The sequence below is a fragment of the Peromyscus eremicus genome, chromosome X (assembly GCF_949786415.1).
Source record: "Peromyscus eremicus chromosome X, PerEre_H2_v1, whole genome shotgun sequence".
Classification (NCBI taxonomy): Eukaryota; Metazoa; Chordata; class Mammalia; order Rodentia; family Cricetidae; genus Peromyscus; species Peromyscus eremicus.
Window position 1 is genome coordinate 125,766,248 of NC_081439.1, and position 20,817 is coordinate 125,787,064.

At 36.8% G+C, this 20,817-nt stretch overlaps 1 protein-coding gene across 8 annotated transcripts in view; it reads left to right on the plus strand.

Annotated features, from left to right (window-relative positions):
- Window positions 1-602: 602 nt before the first annotated feature.
- The window catches only part of Fmr1 (fragile X messenger ribonucleoprotein 1), a 40,509-nt gene continuing 20,294 nt past the window's right edge, over window positions 603-20,817 (plus strand). For 4 of the 8 annotated variants that reach the window (XM_059250126.1, XM_059250128.1, XM_059250129.1 and 1 more), the window contains exons 1-7: window positions 605-895; window positions 10,306-10,358; window positions 13,927-14,020; window positions 16,558-16,629; window positions 17,044-17,192; window positions 19,691-19,784; window positions 19,871-19,987. In XM_059250126.1, the coding sequence (XP_059106109.1) occupies window positions 845-895; window positions 10,306-10,358; window positions 13,927-14,020; window positions 16,558-16,629; window positions 17,044-17,192; window positions 19,691-19,784; window positions 19,871-19,987 (630 nt within the window). In that variant the 5' untranslated portion in view covers window positions 605-844. Of the gene's footprint in view, window positions 896-10,305; window positions 10,359-13,926; window positions 14,021-16,557; window positions 16,630-17,043; window positions 17,193-19,690; window positions 19,785-19,870; window positions 19,988-20,817 lie in introns of all 8 variants that reach the window. The other 4 variants (XM_059250125.1, XM_059250127.1, XM_059250133.1 and 1 more) reach the window with 2 other exon arrangements.

Genomic DNA, 20,817 nt, shown 5'->3' on the forward strand with positions numbered 1-20,817 from the left:
GTGGTCCAGCACTGAGAAAAAGATAACATTTCTTGAAGTCCTGACTACGACATTGTCCCTCAAAAAAATACGGGATGTACAATACTTCCTCAAATCGCTTGGTAGTATAGCGGTTTACTTTGCTTTCTGTTTGTACGGGTCCCAGAAGTCAGGGTCAATGTGGTTACCACTGGTCTAGATCAAAGATCAAAGTGTTCTGCAATGGAATTTATCGCTTTTCTTGAACGCCACTCCCGCTCCGACCTCCAGATCAATCCGGTCAAAGCTGTTGTGGAGAAAAGTCTACCCAAAGCCCCTCCAGCCCTCTCAGACCCCATTTTCTGCATGCCTGTTTCCACGTCCTCGCTTCATCCTCTACAGAAAACGTCTCTATTCCCAGCCAGCTGACCAAAGGCAGCGCGACCTATCACCACCCTCTGTGCTTTCCCGCCTTCCACCAAGCGCGCCATAAAATCTGCCCTGTTACCCTGGGCAGGTTCCCAGAAGGGCGCATGCGCGTTCTCGGCGTCCGGGAGGCAAGGGCGGAGCGGAGGGGGCCGAGCCCACTGTGGGGCGGGGCGTCGCGGGACACGTGACGTGGTTTGACTGTTTACACGAGGCGCCGGCAGAGCCCTCGGCCTCAGTCAGTCAGGCGCTAGGCAGCGTTTCGGTTTCACTTCCGGTGAGGGGCCGCGCCTGAGAGGGCGGGCTGTGAAGCCAACGGACGGCGAGCGCGGGCGGTGGCAGTGACGGCGGCGCCGCTGCCGGGGGGCGAGCGGTAACGCGGCGGCGGCGGCAGCGGCTGGGCCTCGAGCGCCTGCAGCCCACCTCTCGTAGGCGGGCTCCCGGCGCGAGGACCGAGAAGATGGAGGAGCTGGTGGTGGAAGTGCGGGGCTCCAATGGCGCTTTCTACAAGGTAATCGGCTACCGGACAGGCCTGGTCCTCGGCCTTCTTCCCTCCCTTGTGTCCCGTGCGGCGGCGGGCAGGCCCCGCGGGTGCGGCAGGCCCGGTGGGCGCGGCGGGCAGTGGGTTGTGAGGGAAGCGGCGGACTCGGGGCCTGTAGCTATCCTCCGCGCTCCGACTCCCGCCTCAGGCCCGGCGCCTGCTCAGCGGCACGCGAAGGAGCGCGGGGAGCTGAGGGCCATTCACCGACTGAACTCAGCGAATCAGGAATTCGAGGCCAGGGTATTCGGCCCTAGGACCGGTGCCGCGTGAGGTGGCAGTGGCTTATCCCTGCTTTCCCAAATAATCCTCTCTCAGTGGGTTCCGGGCCTGACACGCGGGAAGCGGTGAGGAGCCGGGCCGCCTTAGCCTGGCTGTCTCCTGCCTCGCCTGGGCGGCCGTTGGGAGTCTTGGGCTCCTGGGTTTTGGTCCACAATCCAGACTTTGGAGAGCTCCCCAGTTCTGAGCGAGGAAGAAGTAGTAGTCAGCCCGGAATCACAATGGCAACTGATTTTTAGTGGCCTCTCTTTGTGAATTTCGAAGGAGGTTTTTAGACTTAAAAGTTTCTGGAAGACCATGACAACCGAGAGAGCCATTAAAGATTCTGGCCAAAGGGAATATCCACAGCCTCCTAACCTCTTTCTAAGTGGGAGAAATTCAGGGATACCCATGTCTCTGCTTTAAAAATATTAACAAGTCTGCTCATTTAAAAATTTTCTCTGTGTTTAAGTTCTCAAGGACCAGAATATATGCGATAGAACTTAGGGATATTAACTGGGACTTATGATTGCTAGTGAATTTTACCATGACTGGAGTATTTGTTCTGTTCTCTGAAGTGCAGAAACGAGTATGTTCGCTTTGACTTTTGCGATGTTGTAGGGGACTATATAGTTGGGGTTTTAAATAGGCATTAATGGAATTACTGAGAGTTTTTATACCATTGAATATCAGATAACATCGTATGCTTTGGAAGGAACCTTAAAATATTTATATGTAGCTGTGGTGCGATTGTTGATACTGCATAAATGTAGATCTAGCAATATTGTAAATTTTCCTTTCTTGAGTGTTTATAACCTCTGTAAGGCCCTACCTCACTAGAATATTTTAGTAATGGAAGGAAGCATGGAAAATAGCTATTACCATTATCCAACAGTTTTAAGTTTATTGTGGAATAACTGACATTTCAAATGGGACATACTTGGCTAGACTCAGGAAAGTGACTTTAATAAGTTATGCTTTTATCAAGTTTATGGAGACATTAGAGGTAAATTTCATGAACGAGGTACACTTGTAAAATACTGATTTATAGCAAGAAAATACCCTTTTGTTGTAGTGTAGAAGGAGACATAAATAACACACACAGCATTTATGTAATTAATTTTACCAGGGCATTTATTTTCAATTTGCTATAATAAAAAATTGTTCCAGTTAGTTTTGGTTAGTTTGCATTAGATTTCTAGATTCTAGAGTGACGGTTTTAGTTGCTAGAGTTGGGGCACTGAGACACAGATGAGCAAGGGATAATAGTTAAGTAGTATTTTTGTTCATCTCTAATACCAGCTTAGAGTTGAGTCCACTGTTAGTGGCTTTTAATGAAGTTGGCTTGCCATCGAGGACAAGTAGCCCATCCTACTCTTGAAGGATTTATTGGCTCCAGTAATTTTGCTTACAAACTGACTGGAATATTTTTTTAAGTACTCTGTTTTTGCTATTAATCCCCTTATTTTTTTCTTGATTTTGTTTTTCAGCGACATCTTAATTTGAAGGTGAACAAAAAGGAATGGATTATGGATTATCCTTTTATTCTTTGAGGGGAAATATAATACTTTGAAAAAATATATGTTGATGAATTGCTATTGTGTTTAAACTTGTTTTTTAAAAAATCATTTCAACTGGTCTATATTAAGGGAAGAATATTGACTGTACTGAAATAGGTTTAAATTTTACATCACTTAGACTGTTGACTGTGACCAGAAAAAGTAAAGTGGGCATACTAAGTTGCTTTCTAGTGAAATAGATGACAAAGATGAGAAATAAAGCCCATTATAGAAAAATTGGGAACTTTGTTCATGAAATTGATAGAAATAAAATTTTAAAGCCAAACAAATCAAATTCAGTGTAATTGAATTCATTCTTTGGTTTGCTTACCAGAGCTACTGTATTTTGAAGGATAGTTGCACATACCCTGAGCCCATTAAGTTTGCAGAATAACTTTGTAGAACATATGCTGGGAATGATTTGATTCTTTGAAAGATCACTACAGCCAAGATCTGAAATTCACAAATCATACTTCTGACGTACTAAGGGCCAACCAGTTCAATGTTTTTCTTTTGGTGTTTAATTTTTTAAACTTTTAGATTTATTTGTGACTGTGTTTGGTTGGGTGGGTGCCTGTGTGTATCCCGTGTCACAGTTGCAGAGGTCAGAGGGAAACTTAGAGAGGTTGGTTGTCTCTCCACCATGTGGCTACTGGGGATAGAACTCAGGTCTGCAAGCATTTACCTGCTGAGCCATCTCAAGACCAGGCCCTTTTTTTGGTGTTTATTTTTTAAAGTTGAAAGTTAGATTTAGTAATCACCAGAGCCTCTACTTTAAGCTTTGGTATTTCTTTAACCTAGAAAAAGTTGGTGACATGTACCAGTTTTTGAGCCCTTCAGGCATGTTATTTAAAATATGAAGACACTTTGATTTGTATCTCATATGATCTTTACAAAGCATTGCTTAAACCAATAATGTTGCAATACATTGCAATATATCTTTATTCTAGGAGCACCTGCCCCTATGTAATTTTTTTGTGTATTACAGTTTTGGTGTGCTGAGAATGATAATGAATTAACTTCACTTTAGATGTAGAATAGGTGCCATTCAGATATGGAAGAACTCTATATACAAAGATTTCTAGGTTTAGTATTCTAGTCTGAAAATTAGTAAATCATGTGGGAGACATGATACAAATTTTTTTAAATAATTTATTTAACTTTGTTTTATGTGCATTGGTGTGAAGGTGTCAGATCCCCTGGATCTGGAGTTACAGACGTTTGTAGCTGCCATGTGGGTCCTGGGAATTGAACCCAGCTCCTCTACAAGAGCAGCCAGTCCTCTTAACTGCTGAGTCATCTCTCTAGCCCGATACAAAACTTTTTATTTCAAATTATAATGGCTAATATCTAATTCAATATTATGTGTAATTATGCAAATTCATAAATATATTGCTATATTATACTTAAGTATCTTAGTTTTAAGCTTGGCATCTGAGAAAAGACTCCCATTAACAGAGTATTGTTACCATAGGTAGTAGTTAATTAATATACAATGTACAGTACAGTCAAGATGTTTTTAATGCCAAGCATGGGGGCTCACACCTGTAATCCCAGCACCTAGGAGGCAGAGACTCAGGGATCTCTTAAGTTCCATGCCAGCCAGGGATACATAGTGAGAACCTATCTTTAAAAAAAAAGGTTTTCTTGAAGTCATTAGTGCCCAGCATGTCATTTTTAGATACATTGACTGGTAGCAATCAATGTTATATCACAAATGAAGTTTCACAAGCTTTAGAAATTTATAAGCCTGCATAAATGCAAATAAACTCACATTCATGGTTTGCTCTGAAAGCCAGCAAACTTTGAGTATGGATGTTAATTTGAATGTTGAAAAAAATGAATGATATAAATTACCACAGTTTATCCTCCCACATCTACATACCTTTTTAAGGTTTAGTGTCTTTGTGAAACCATCACCCCACCTTGGAAATATGCATTTTCCATTTCCATACTCACATATTCTGATAACCTCAACATTTTAATTACGTGCAAAATCTAACAGTGTAGTACTTGGGAGTTCAGATTCTGGCCCACTCTAGGAGATGATTGTGATCATGGTTATGGTAATAGTTACCAGGTGTGGAGTCCTAAGCACTGCTTTGCCTCCATTACTTAACTTTCTCCCACTGTTCTCATTTACATTAGGATGTAGATATATAGGGAGATGAGATAAATAATTACTAATGCTTGTCAGGGTGCTGAAAGTTTTGGATCTGGGATTTGAAATCAGACTTTTGACAATGAAATGATGAAATATAGCTTGAAGAAGTTAAATGTATTCTATTTCCTGGCCACTTTTCAATTTCATTATCTTTGCTCATAGTTGTTATTAGGACATTGCCTTAACATCTCATAACTACAATTGTTCTACAATGAATTTTAACTGTGGACACTAAGATGTCATAAATCTCCAGTTTATATATCAGTTTTCTTTTTTATTAACCCTTCTAGTTTGAGATATCATGAACTTTTTCCTATAAATTCTTATTAAGGAAAGATGAAGTTACAAGTCTTTGACCCTGCTGTGACATTTGTTTTTTTTTTTTTTCTTACTCAAGGAACTCACTAAACTTGAAAAGTATGTAACTTATATGAACAGCAAATAAACTTCAGGAAAACAAGTCAGTGGATACTGTTTTCTTTGTGCTTAGGTTGTCTTTGGTCAGAGTGAATCATATTTTCCTTAGAATTTGTGGAAGAACTGTTGTTAAGCTTTATTGTTCATTCCTTTACATTGCTAGTGCCTACATGTAAAGGGAGGGAATAAAAACTCAATGTATATATGAAGGCTTGAGTTTGAATCATATGTTTTATATGCCCCTGTACCATCTCTAGGAGGGATATTTTAAAATACTATTAAGCTTTCTCTGTGTTACACATTCTGTTATAGGTCTCTACTGATAATGTAACATTTAAGTGGTGGTTAGAGTACTACAGCTTGTAAAATGACCTCTTGTGACCAGTTCTTCCCTGTTTTTAAGATAGTTTGTTATCTTTTTAAGTTACTTTATTTTATATGTATGGGTGTTTTGGTAGGTGCTGGGAATTGAACCAGAATCCTCTGGAAGAGCAGCCAGTGCTCTTCATGGAGCCATTTTTCTAACCCCTAGTATGACTTCTTCACACATCTTAAAACCTAAGATGTATTGAAGGAGTCAGGGAGAATAAAAGTTTACCCAAATAGCACTGAACTTTCTGTCTTTTGTGCTTCAGTTTAATAAAGCAGTGTTTGAATTAGATAGTTCGGGCTATGATGACTTAAACTTTGTTTTTCCCCTGGTGAACAACCTTAGTGTGTTTGGTCACTGCTTTTTTTTTAATCACTTTTTTCTCCAAACCCTAAAGTCTTTTGTCATTTTTTTCTCTTCCCAGAGTCAAAGTAGCCATATAGTATTTAGTAACTTTGTGGAAATATCCCTTTCTTTTTCTATCTTATCTTTAAGCCTCTATTTGACCTTTATGACTTTAGTTTACTTTTTCCAAATAGCAGTCAGTGGATCCTATCATAATTATGAGTGGCTAAATCTCATCTCTCCTAAGGAAAACATTAGCACTATTAAGTGCCTGACATCCTGTGGAGAACATCAATCTTTAGTCATGCCCATAAGAGCTTCTGGTTTGATAGACCCATTAAAGCCTTTTTTTTTTTCCAAGTACAGGTGGAGAATTTAGCATTCTGAAGTACAAAGGCATTTATGTTTTTTATCTTTTATGAAAATTACATATGTGAATAATTTCATTACAACTTTAAGAGGCTACTCTGTGTCCTTACTTTAAAAATGAGGAATCTCAGATTCCCAGATCCTGCAGCCATTATATGATAGAGCCAACCAAGATTTTGAGCCTGTGTTTAATTCACAACAAAACTCAACCTCTTAAGTTCTCTGATCCCAGTAATAGCCCTAACTGTCAGATGCAGTGAAGCACTCTTTGGGCATTCATCCAATCTTCCCTTGAATATATCACAGAAATCTTATCAGCCTGCAGTTTTTACAAACACCAACTTAGCATGATAGCAAAGAATCATAGCAAAATGAAGTTATCCAAGTTGGTAGGTGAGTTGATAGCTCTCTAGAGGAACCTAGTAAATGAGTTGAGAGGCAGAGATAAAAAGCATCGTTTTAAGAAGTATAATGAAAACACATTATATGAAATATATGGAATATATGAAACCTGTGGAGGGAAGGTTTGATAAAAAGACTTTAAAACTGACAGGATGTATTGTCCTAAGTATGTGTGCAGGCCAGAGTTCACTGGTGAGATTCCTTTATCTACTTAGTAATGCAGCAACCAGAAGGTATTACATGCCTTCTATATTCAGTTAATATACAAACAGTGACTAAAAATGACTGATTTTGAAACAATCACGCCAATATCCATACATATATAAGCCTCATTAACTCAGAGGCAGTGGCCCTGTTGGGATATGATGATTACTCAAACTATTTCTGACACTTCATCTGGAATTACATTCAAGGACTGTGAAAACATTTCTTTTTTTTCCTTTTTTCCTTTCTCTCCTTTTAGTTATACCATTTACAGCTCTCCTTTGAGAGAATGCTTCATTTTTAGGAAATGGGCAAATGTACTGAATGCATATGATTAAACTGGATAATAACTTAGGCAAGTAAGGAGAAAAAAGAATACAGTCATATAGTCGTAAGACGAAGGCTGACTTTTAAAGAGTGCTTTTATGGTTGGTTTGAAAACTTTTAACACTTGTAAATGTATTAAATAAGTAGAATTTGCTACAATAGCCACTGAGCTATCCATAGCTCTTGAACACTCAAAATGTGGCAAGTGAATGGTTGACTCAATTTAATTGTAATCAGTTTTAATGTAAATAGCCACAGATTATTTCTGGTTGCCACATACAGCACAGTTTTAGGCAAAGACTTTGCTTTGCAAAGGGCAATTCTTCACCCAGCTGTACCAAAGTTCAGTTTGTTGTCTAAAGAGTTTAACATTTTCTGTATATAATGCCCTGTAAAGAACTAGTGTTGTTGTGCTGTTGCCAAGGTGTACAAACAAACATCATACAACTTTCAACAAGGATGAGGAAGCAATTACCTTTCCTTAGTAAACGAAAGATAATGGAAGTCTTGGTTTTAGTTTGGAATCTAATGATCTCCCCCAGAAATAATATTATTAACTTGGTATTAGCTATTATATGAGGACAAAGGACGCCTGGGCATGAAATGGGTATCCTTCCCCTTCTCCATAATTTTATTCTGTAGTATATAAAACCAAGAACCTGAGTGAACAATTTACACAACTTTTAATTCAAAATCAGACGCCTTTGTTGTTAAATAGGACAAACAATCTCTTAGCATACTAAAAGCATGCTTGCTTATGAAACAGGGTATATTCTAAAGTATGATGAGTAGTATTGAACTAGAGTTGTTAAAATGTTCTATAGAAATTTTAGTAATTTAAATAAATCTGGGAAATAAGCAAGATCAGATGGGTGGGAAGAAAATTTGGGTTCCTCATCAGTTAAACCTGTAACTATTTGGGTATATATGGTGATATTTTATTTGTGCTTTAATGAATAAAGCTTGCCTGGAGATCAGAGGAATAGGAACAGCCATTATAAGTAAACTAAGAAGTCAGGCAATGGTAGCACACACCTTTAATCCTATCACTTGGCAGGCAGGAATCTGTCTGGATCTTTGTGAGTTCAAGACCACACTGGAAACAGAGCCAGGTATGGTGGCACCATGCCTTAAATTCCATCACTATCAAGGCCAGCCTGGGCTACCAAGTGAGTTCCAGGAAAGGCGCAAAGCTACACAGAGAAACCCTGTCTCGAAAAACCAAAAAAAAAAAAAAAAAAAAAAAAATCCAACACTAGTTAACCATGGAGGTCTGGAGGTCTGTACAGACAGACAGGAAGTGACAGAGCTGGGCAGGAAGAAGAAGTGATGTAGCTGGACAGAGAAAACAAATCAGATGGTAGAACAGCAAGGCATATAGGCATGGGTAGACAGGAAGTAACTCGCATTTGGAAGCTGCCATGTTGGTGAGATAAGGTTAGCTGTGGCTTTCCCTATTTCCCTGATCTCTCTCTCAGGCTTTCACCCCTATATCTGGCTCCGTGTTTTTTATTTAATAAGACCATTTTAGAAATTCATCTACATATATAATATATCTATGTATGTAAGTACGTGTGTGTGTGTGTGTGTGTGTGTGTCCTTATATATTGTTGTGCTTGTTTCCTGCAGCTTTTGGACTCATTCCCTGTTCCTTTAATTTCCAACTGTCTGGGGTCTCCATTGTATCTTTGGCTTCATATTATTCAGGGGCTCCCCATAGGGATTTTATCCCTCATATACATATTGCTTGCTTGGCTTCTAATATTTCTTTTGCAGTTTGGGTTGAAATTTCCATAAAAGCAGGTGAATCACCAAGGTGTGCCGCCAAGGCCATATTGGTGAAATGAATCCTGGGGAATTAACTTTGTCTGTCACCCAATGTGAGCAGGGTTCCCTGGTGCTGCTGTCTTCTCAAATGAACATTTATTGCTTGCCTTGTAGATATCTATCCTACCCTCATACATATACGTCATGGGTTAAAAATCCTATTCATTGTCTCAGCTTTCTTATTGATAACTTATTTCCAGTCTCAAGCTGCTTTTCGTTATGTACAATTTCATTCTTGCTTCTCCATTCTCCACTGTCTTTGACTAATTCTTCCTTATACTTAAGGGTCAGTAGAAACCTCACCTTTGTAGTATAACTCCCTTATCAAAGTAACAGCACTGCCAACAAAGAGATCTTTTACCCAGACTTGGAGAGGAATATCTTAGGCACCAGTCCACTTAATAGATGTTCATTGAGCACATTCTAAGTATTTCCAAGATAATAGTCCATATACTAAATTTAACTTAGTTGTACTTTCAGTCTGATTTGAAACCTAAAAAGCAAATAGAAGATAGATAAGTGAAAAGGGGAAAATGACAATAGAGCACTTATGGAGAAGTTAAAGCTTATCTTTACTACTAGGCAAGTGATTCTAGAACAAGTTTCTTAATTTTTAAAAATATAGCCTTAAATGTACCTCTAACTTCATACTCAACACTGAGTTGTAATGGCCAGTGTAGCTATCTCTTTAAGATGCTAAACTCTAAGGCAGTTTTTCTTATTTAGTGTTGTAACTATCTATATTCCTAAAACCTAATATATAGTATCTGGCAAAATAGTTATGGTGAATAAGTGAATACCAGAAACTGATTTTTCAATCAAAGATCTATTTTATTCCAATTTTTTGTTTTGTTTTGTGTGGTTTTTTTGTTTGTTTTTGTTTTGTTTTTTTTGTTTTTTTTTTGCTTTTCAAGACAGAGTTTCTCTGTGTAGCTCTGGCTGTCCTGAAACTTGCTCTGTAGACCAGGCTGGCCTGGAACTCAGAAATCAGAGATCCGCCTGCCTCTGCTTCCTGAGTACTGGAATTAAAGACATGTGCCACCACCACCTGGGACTCATTTTATTCTTAAATATCTCTAAAATTTAACTTAAATGGTCTCCAAGCTTAAACTTTAGTTAATTTGTTGTATTTTTCTTCCAGGCATTTGTAAAAGATGTTCATGAAGATTCTATAACAGTTGCATTTGAAAACAAGTAAGTTTCTCACTATATAATCATAATGTTGAAGACTTTGAATATTTTATACCCATTCATTTTTTTTCTCATTTTCTTAAAAATGAAGTCTGATTTGAGTGTTTTTCCTATTACCAAACAAGTTTCTAAAGAACTCAGTATTAAATCAATGGAAGGCCCTCCAAATGACTTCAGAGCTCCTTAATGTATAATGTTTATTCTTCCTTATGTTCATTTGATTGTGAAAAAAAGGCACATTCTTCTCTACTATTAGCTGAGAATTTAAATAGCTGGAGTATTGGTAATTTTATTGAAAGTTGAAAATGTAGGAATTTGTGGATATTTACAACAAAAAATGGTTGAAGTTTTACAGTATTTTTTAATTATATAGTTTGTTTTGCCAGAAATTATGTTTCTACATTAGGTTATTTTTATTTTTCATAATAATGACAGGTAATCTTTATTGCTTTCTGTTTCTAGATCATAAAACAATACTAGAAGAGTATAGATGCTATCATTTTATTGGAAAAAAATCTATTCACTAAATTTGAGTGCTAATAAAGGTCTTTTTTTTAGTAGTAATCAGTTGAGACACTAAAGTAAATATATATTTGGTGCTGATGCTAGGATTTTGCTAACTAGAGAGTAACATTTAGCTCTTCCATACCATGATAATTAAGTACATCCAAAGCAGGCTGAAAATCTGTAGATAATAAAGTAGTATAGTGATTGCTTAGAACTTATTAGGAGGTGGGAGAGAGGCTGTAACTAAAGTAAAGACTTTCTATTGTGGTGATAAAAATGTTCTACAATTCACTAACAATAATTGTATTTATCTGAGAACATACTATAAACTGTTGAATTGTACATTTAAATTGGTGAATTATGTGGTTTATAAATTATATCTTAGGAAATCTCCCAAAATGCAGTCTGTGACACAGAGATACTGAGCAGTAAACACAAATGCCTTGCTTCTAAAGTATTAAGACCAGACCTGCAATTCACTGTCTAGAAAAATCTGAAATTAGACTGTAAGCACAGATACTTTTAACAAGGAATAGGACATGTTTAGAAGGACATAGATGAAAGGATTGAGTAATAAACCATGTTCCGTGCTCTAGACTAATAAAAATGCTAGTCTACAATACAAGTTTAAATAATAGAATACCTTTCTCAGAATGCCTAAAGACAAAACTTCCATAATTGCCTTTTTACTTTCTTAAGTATCCATCATTACACAATAGACAACTATAATATCATACCTCTACTGAAGGAATCATTGATAATTTGGGGAATAATCTTTTAGTAATTAAACTATTATTTTTATCTTTAATTTTGTGCATGTATGTATATCTATGTGTGAGTGTGTTCAGTATGAGTGCAGATGTTGATGGAGGCTAGAAGTATCATATCCCCTCTGGAACTGGAGTTAGAGATGGTTATAAGTTGCCCAACAAGGGTGCTGAGAATCAACTCAGGTCTTCAACAAGCACTCTTAACAGCTAAGTCATACTTCCAGCCTCATTGTGATTATACTTTTATCTGCTTATTTTCTTCACTAGTGAAACACTGTTTTCCAAAATGAGCATTTTGATTTACTACTCTTATTTTGTCCTGTGGACCATAAACTATTAAGCAGACTCCTTATTTTTCTTCATGTGTTTCTTTTTTTGGCTTTCCATCTAAAAAAGGGGGTGAAGGAAGAAAAAGATTCATCAAGAATATATGAAAGAAAACACATTCAGTATTTTATAGAGTAGGATCCTTTCATTGAGGAAGAGAGGAAGAATATCTTGTTTAGGTTGCTTAGTTTTTAACCTTCCATATTTAATGCCTTTGAACAGTAGATTTGAATCTCTGTGTATGTAAAGAATTAAAGTCATTATCACTTCTTTGGAACCAAGAAATTTGTATTTTGCATTCTATGCCTTGCAGGTGAAATTTACCAATCAATTTGTAACATGTTAAAAGTCACTAGTTATCAAGGTATAAAAAGGATGTTCTGTTTTAATTAAATTTTTTCTGATATATTCATAAGTCACAGAGAAGAGTAATTTCATCATTGTAGTTGTATGTTTTCTCGAGACCTGCCAGACTTCCATAGTCCCATGGCCCACTTATGAAATAATCACTCAGAAACTTAATATTAATTATAACTGCTTGGTCATTAGCTCAGGCTTACTACTGACTAGCTCTTACAATTAAATTAACCCATAATTCTTATCTATATTTAGCAACGTGGCTTGGTACCTTTTCTCAGTTCTGCCTTGACATCTTGCTTCCTCTGTGTCTGGCTGGTGACTCCTGACTCTGCCCTTCCTCTTCCCAGAATTCTTGTAGTCTGCTCACCCTGCCTATACTTCCTGCCTGGCTACTTGCCAGTCAGTGTTTTATTAAACCAGTATACAAGAGCTTTATCCCACAGCACATCATTTAACAGATTTCCACAAATTCTGACTTATTTGTCCTCTTATATAATAGTTCTTTTTTATAAACAGAAAGGAAAAAAAAAAGACAAATTAGTATTCCTCAATAGTGTTTTACTAAAATGTCTTGTATCAAAATATAGGCATTTAATGAGTCTGAAAGGTTACTCAGCAGTTAAGGATGTTCGCTGCTCTTACAGAGGACTGGAATTCAGTTCCTAGCACCTGAAACTCTAGTTCCGGGGGATCTGATACTCTCTTCTGGCCTTTGTGCATACATATGCACCGACATACAGGCATATAAATAAGCACAGACAGTTTTCAATTAATCTAAAAAAAAAATAGGTGTTTTACACAGAACAGATCTTGGTGTTTTCATATGAAAAAAAGTGACTGCTCTAGTGATTGAATTATCCAGTGTCTTTATAAAATTTGTTGCTTAGTATTTTCTGTCTTTGCAAGTAAAAGCAAAAAATGTATTGGTATCTTAAAACTATTCAGTATTATTTTAGATTAAGAAATGTAGACAATTTAATTGAACTCCTGTAGGCTGTCTCCATTGGGTTTCTGTGGTTTAGGAGACACCCCCCCCCCACCAAACCCGTCCATGTTTATACATCATACCGATCAGCATCCAGCTACCCATGGCAAGAATAGACCACCTCGTGGGATCTAAAATTTAAAGGGGGAAAAGTGAGTTGAGAATTGCTAATATGCTGACTGCCATTTTGCTTGGGAAGTAGAGGACAGCTTCTGTGGTTATGGAATGTGGTTGTAATTATTTTGCAAGTAGAACTGTGTTGATGATATTACTAACAATTACCAATACTAATTTAAGCATCAAAGGAATTCCTATTGTGGACTTAGATTTTAAAAGTCTTAGAGTTGAAATTATTAGATGAAAATCCTTTTGAATAATAGTTTTGATCTGCTGTTTAGAGAAATTCTGTATGGAAGCACAGGCTGCTATGCTGCATGTAGACTTTCTTAAAATGTCTGTACAATGCTATTATGCACCACTCAGCAAAAACTGGCCCTTTGAAGGCATTTGCTTCTTTAAAACAAGAAAGAGTCACATTTAACCAAAGTTGATTGCAGCATGGTCACTGTTTCCATTAAATACCAGAAGCATGTCAAATGCTGATACTTTTGTTTATTTGCAGCTGGCAGCCGGACAGACAGATTCCATTCCATGATGTGAGATTCCCACCACCTGTAGGTTATAATAAAGATATAAATGAAAGTGATGAAGTTGAGGTGAGTTCCCCCAGCCATGAAATAACTAAAGATTAAAGGCATATGTTTATTTAATTTGCTTGGGCTTTTAGAATACCTTGCTTTAAATTACCTTGAGTGTTAGAATTGAAATGGGCATATTCTTTTGAGTATCCCTTTTAATTAATAATTTGAAATGTTATATGGTGCTTATATTGGACTATTTCAGCAACAGTCTCAGAGATTATCTTGTCACTGTCCCAAATTCCTTTACTCATTAGTATACTCTTGCCTCCATCTCTAAATCTTTGTTTAGGTAATACTTGTTTCACTTGTTACTGTCCACTTTTTAAACAAAATAAATTTGTAATAATAGTTTTACAAAGGAAAGTAATAATTCTAACAAGGCATGATGGTGATTCATGCCTATAGTACTAGCACTTAGGAGGTAGAGGCTGGAGGATCAGGAGTTCATAGTTTGTTGTCAGATATATAGCAAGTTAGAGGCCATTTCTATGTACTTGTGATCCTTACCTCCAAAAACAAATTTAAGAAATAATTCTAGAGCCAGGTGTGGTGGCACATGCCTTTAATACCAGCACTCAGGAGACAGAGGCAGATGGACTCCTATGAGTTCGAGGCCCACCAGGTCTATATAGTGAGTGAGTTAGTGAGTGAGTTCTATGACAGCCAACTTACAGAAAGAGACCCTGTCTCAAAAAACAAATAAACAAAAGTCTATTTAATAGATTAGTAACCTAAAATTTATTTTGGTAGTGGTGAATCTTTCTGATATATACTTTTCAAACCTGTATCTTTTAGATCACATTTATAGCCCAAATGTCCTTTTATGGGGCATACTGTGAACTACCTGTTTATCTACCATTGAGCTCTTAGAATAAAAGGTGCTGTTGAGACTTGATCAAAATCATTGAATTTGTGATTCTCTACTCATTGAAAATTGGTTTTGTATTATACTTTGTACTTACACTCTTACAGTTTTTGTGGTCTCTTGCCTCCTGTTTCACAGGCCTCATTTTGAGCAGTTTTTTTTTTTCTTCTGCAGGACTTAGCATAATGACATTTTTTTTTTTTTTTGCAATTTCATTTGTATTTGTAGTATGAAGAAAGCAAATAAATAGGTACTTGTTAGAAATAATCAAAATGAAGTTAGGTCCTTAAATGCTACTTTTCTGCTCTGGATGTCAGAGGCACATCAAAACAGGGCAGTCTCCTGCCTTTTATAAGATTACATTCTAGCTGGAATAGCTAATGTCATAACAAGTAAAAAATCAAATGAAGGAAGAGAAAACGAAATGGAAGATAATGCAGGGGCAGCAGTATGATTTCAGAGTCTAGTTGGAGAAGGTCTCTGAATGTCCAAACTTATGTTCTCTCTACAATTTAAATGAGAAAATAGAATAACATTTATTTGCCTAAAAATGTACTTAGTGTCTCCTGGGCTTGGCTTTGCAAGAGATCTTAGTTATAAAGATGTTATCTAAACCTACAGGTCTTTAGGCTGCTGATATGGCTCAGCAGATAAGGGTACTTGCCACCAAGGCTGATGATCTGAGTTAGATCCCCAGAACTTACATGGTAGAAGAAAATAGGCACCTGAGGGTTGTCCTCTGACCTCCACATGTGCACCCATACACTTACATCACCAAGTAAATAAATGTATTTGTTCTTTTTCAAAAACCCTCTTCTGTCAGCGTCCCTGTGGGCTGCAGGCTGTGTAAAAGCAAGGGTCAGTTTGTTTATTTTTTTGTTTTTTATTTATTTATTTTGTATGTTTCTACGTAAAGGTTTTGGAGGAGTAAAGAAAACCATTTTGTTTTGTTTTGTTTTTACTTAGTTGCATGATGTGTAAGGTACAATGAGATGCCTCATAAAACTTATTTGAGGAGCTAGTGAGATGGCACAGCATGTCACGACACTTAAGTTCTATTAACACTTATATGCTAGTGTCTTCACAAAAGATTCCATGCTACACATTGCAACTGAACTTTGGAGTGGTTTCGCAAGAGATAATTATTATAATTGTGTGTGAGAGCCAGAAAAATGGTATTCAGAAGATTGCCAGCATAGATCTGTCCTTTTTATGGAGAAAAGGAGTTGGAAAAGCAGAGTATCCTTCAAGAAAGATAGAGGCCAGGACCCTAGTGGGCTGAGTGAAAAGTGAACTTAGTGAACAGGTAGTTGTATCTGTAACTTTGGATTAGTTCTACTCATTGAATAAAACAAAATGATGTTTAAATGATTTCAGATACAATTTTGTAGCTCATTAAGTACCTACAGAAAAAATCTGTATTATGGATGTCAGCTTTTCTCAAGTGTCCATATTGAAGTACTAAGTATTACTAACATAGAGCAAAGAGGTAAGCAAAGTGCTTTTAACAGTGAGTTCTCAGGTTGCTTCCAATTACATATCTTTGTCTAGGTTAGTATATAGGTACAGTTTGGTTGAAGACATGTGGTATATGATTTCAAGATAAGTGAGATTTCCTCAGTGTCTGATGTATGCTGGTTCTGAATTATGTTAATCATACATATTCTGTTTTGTAATTTTTGTGTAGGTTTATTCCAGAGCAAATGAAAAAGAGCCTTGCTGTTGGTGGTTAGCTAAAGTGAGGATGATAAAGGGTGAGGTAGGAAAATGCATATTTGTTCATACTATTTATGTTTTCTAAACCCAGGTACTACATTTTTATTTGGATATCTATTTTTATTTACTACCTGATTTTAAGTCATTTTATGAAAATGTCTTTATTATAGGTTTACTAGATACTATGTGTTTCCATTGACTAAAGTTCCCCCTCCTCTGAGAATTTCTATTTCAAAATGATAATAGGAGCTGGTCATGGTGATCCGTGCCCTTAATCCTAGCACTCAAGTAGCTAAGTCAGGAGGAACGGGGGTTCAAGGTCATCCTTGGCTGCATAGTAAGTACTAGGTTAGCCTGGGCTATTATGAGTACCTGTTTCAAAAAAATAAGAAAAGGTATTATATTTTTCTGTTCTTTTAAAAATATAGCTAAGAATGACTTTGTTTATTTCTCTCAGTTTTATGTGATAGAATATGCAGCATGTGATGCTACATATAATGAAATTGTCACAATTGAGCGTCTGCGATCTGTTAATCCCAACAAACCTGCTACAAAAGATACTTTCCATAAGATCAAACTGGAGGTGCCAGAAGATTTACGACAAATGTAAGTTGATATACAAAACATGCTATATGAAAAATGTTGGGAACATGCAAGAGTATATATTTTTAAAAATGTACATGTATACAAATGTGTACATGTGTATGCATTCAAGTTAGTAATTCGGAGTGTTAATTTTAAATTCAGTGAACTTCGTCAAAAGTAGTGTGGTTGCAGTACAAAAGGAAAAAAGTGTTTTTTCCTAGTTGTATAATCAAGCAAGTCTTGTATTTGTTTAAGCTTACCTTATATATGGCTAAAGTGTATAATATACATCAAGTTCTCTAAACCAACTTTTTCATAATCTTTTAAGATTTTGAAAATGACAAAATGATAATTCTATCAAAATTTAAGACTACAAAGTTTTCTCTTGATGTTTTCCCTATTAGATAAAATATTTTCAGAAAAATACATACTAAATTGAAGCCCAAGAGGCTTGGAAAAGTCCTGTCTATAATCTTTTATTTAGACTGATGTTAAACACTTCAGATAAGAGATTGATTTTTTTCTAAAGGTACAGTAAGTCTGATGTGGACTTTCACCATAGACAAATGTCATATTATTGTTCAGAATACATAGAAATCCTCTTTTTAATTCTAGAAATGATATATGCAAGTCATTGTTATATATTTCCTGCTCTCTTTCAACATACTTAGCTACTTTTCTTTAAAAGAAAAAAGAGCAAGAGACATTCAGATACCCTGTTGTAGTTGGTTGTTTTTTACTCCTTACTCTTTGGGGGACCCACCTCCCAGCTCTCAAGTAAATATACACGGAGACTTATTCTTTCTTATAATTGCCCAGCCTTAGCTTGGCTTGTTTCTAGCCAGCTTTTATTTATTTTTTTAAATGTTTTATTCATTTTATATAACAATCAAAGATCTCCCTCCTCCTGCCCCTCCAGCTTTCCCCCTCATCAACCCACCCGCACTCCCTCCTACAAGAAGGTAAGGCCTCCCATGGAGAGTCAGAAGAGCCAGGCACATTTAGTAGAGGCAGATCCAAGCCCCTCCCCCTGCCTCAAGGCTGTGCAAGGTGTCCCATTATAGTTATTGGGCTCCAAAAAGCCCACCCATGCACCAGGGATGGATCTTGATCCTACTCCCAAGGCGCCCCTTAAGCAGATCAAGCTACAAAACTGTCTCCCATATGCAGAGGGCCTAGTCCAGTCCCATGCAGGCTCCACAGCTGTTTGTCTAAAGTTCATGAGTTCCCACTAGTTTGATTTGGTTGTCTCTTGTAGGTTTCCCCATCATGATCTTGATGCCCTTACTCATAGAATCCCTCTTCTCTCTCTTCGACTGGACTCCTGGAGCTTGGCCTGGTGTTTTAGCCAGCTTTTCATAACTTAAATTATCCCATCTACCTTTTGCCTCTGGGCTTTACCTTTCTCTGTTTCTGTGTATCTTTTCTTTACTTCTTATTCCATGTTTGGCTGGGTGGCTGGCCCCCTGCATCCTCTTCTCCTTTTTCTCTGGTTCCCCTATCTTCTCCTCCCAGATTTCTTCTTCTATTTATTCTCTTTGCCTGCCAACCCTGCTTATCCTTTTTCCTGCCATGCTATTGGCTGTTCAGCTCTTTATTAAAACAATCAAGTGTTTTAGACAGGCAAAATAACACAGCTTCACGGAGTTAAACAAATGCAACATAAAAGAATGCAGCACATCCTAAAATAATATTCCACAACACCCTGTAGCTAATCTCCATAAGTTTCAGTTTGGCCCATGAAAAATACTGGCTTATTTGTAAACAAAATCAGGAATTATACAGAAGACAGTGATTTCCCTAAATGTGCCTTCTTCAGCAATCTAACCCTAACAGCTATTCCTTAAAAGCATAGCTGTTTCACCAGGTGTGGTGGTACATGCTTGTAATCTCAACACTTATGAGGTAAGGGCCAGCTTCAGTTACATAATTGAATTTAAGGCTAACCTAGGATAACTTGATAAGACCATATCTCAAAAGGGGTGAGGGGATGAAAATCTAGGGCTCATGAGATGACTCTGTAGGTATACTTGCTGCCACACCTGACAACCTGAGTTTGATCCCTGGGTTTCACATAGTGGAAGTAGAGAACCAACTAATAAGTTGTCACTTTACCTCCACATGCATGCCATGGACCACATGTGCTCAGACATATCATATATATGCTCACACACATCATGCATGTGCACATACAGAAACACATGAGTAAGTAAATGTTTTAAAATTAGCTAGGGAGACTCAGGAGATGGAGGTGATATAGATACAGTGCCATGTATAAAATTCTCAAAAAACATTTAAAAATTTTTTAATTAGCTGCTTTTTTACCTTTTATTTTATCAAGTGTTTGCTTTGACTATTTCAAAGATGTATATAAAAGAACGTAACTTGTAAATCAAGCATTTTATAATAAAAGAAATTTAGTATAAATCTTTGATTCTTAGTGTAATTCTATCTGTATATATTTGTGCTAGAGATTGGTGATTATTATGTTAATGATGAATATTTTTTTTTATTTCTAGGTGTGCCAAAGAATCAGCACATAAGGATTTTAAGAAGGCAGTTGGTGCCTTCTCTGTAACATATGATCCAGAAAATTATCAGCTGGTCATTTTGGTGAGTGTTTTTGAATGGTAGAGTTTGGTTTATTCCATTTGGGGCATTTGCTTTGGTAACAGTGTTGTTAACTTTAAATCACTCAGTCCATCAATGAAGTCACCTCAAAGCGAGCACACATGTTGATTGACATGCACTTTCGAAGTCTGCGCACTAAGCTGTCTCTCATACTGAGAAATGAAGAAGCCAGTAAGCAACTGGAGGTATGTTCATTTCCCTAGCACTGCTGGTAAAGCTGTCTAGAAATAACTACATGTTTCTCAAGTTCAAATATGGGCAGCTTGTTTATTTTCTATTTTCCTCTAGTTTAGAAAATTAAATTATACAAAGTATAATCATACTAAAGTTTTCATGCCTGTTGTTTTGAAATTACACAACAGCCATGTATTTTAAGGAAATTTTGGGACAATTCATTTTTACCAAAAGTTTGTCAAAGCTGCTATAGAGTGAGACAATACTTCTATATAACATGTTATCATTAAAGTACTAGAGAGTGTTTAAATATCTAATCTTATTCCTTTCATTATGTATGTTTATCTCTGTTTAAAAGGGTATAGAACTTCTTCATTCTAATTGGTTGTCACTCTTTAAAACTCCTGTCTTCAGATTCCTGCCAGAGGCTATTTCCCTAACTTACTATTTCGTCTGTTAAGGTGCATTTTATCTACTTTTATTAATCCTCCAATAATTGCCATCACCATACATTTATTTTCATTGATAACTATCTAGTACTTCCATCCATTACTATAGAAACTAAATGGATTTTATTTTAATGTGCCAACGCAAATAGATTGCTGTCAAATTGAAGACACCCTCATCATTATTCATTTCGTTAGGGGGAATCATCAGTTGATGTAGCAAAAGAAAGGGGAAGTTTCAAATTGCAGTTTAAGAGAAAAGGTAGTCAAGGATATGAAAATTGCCACTTTCCAATTTGATGTGTGATTGATGAACTCTTAACAGGAAAGGAAAAATTTACTTTTGTTTTCTAAATGACCACTGAGGTCTGATCGTTTTTGTTTTGTTTTGTTTT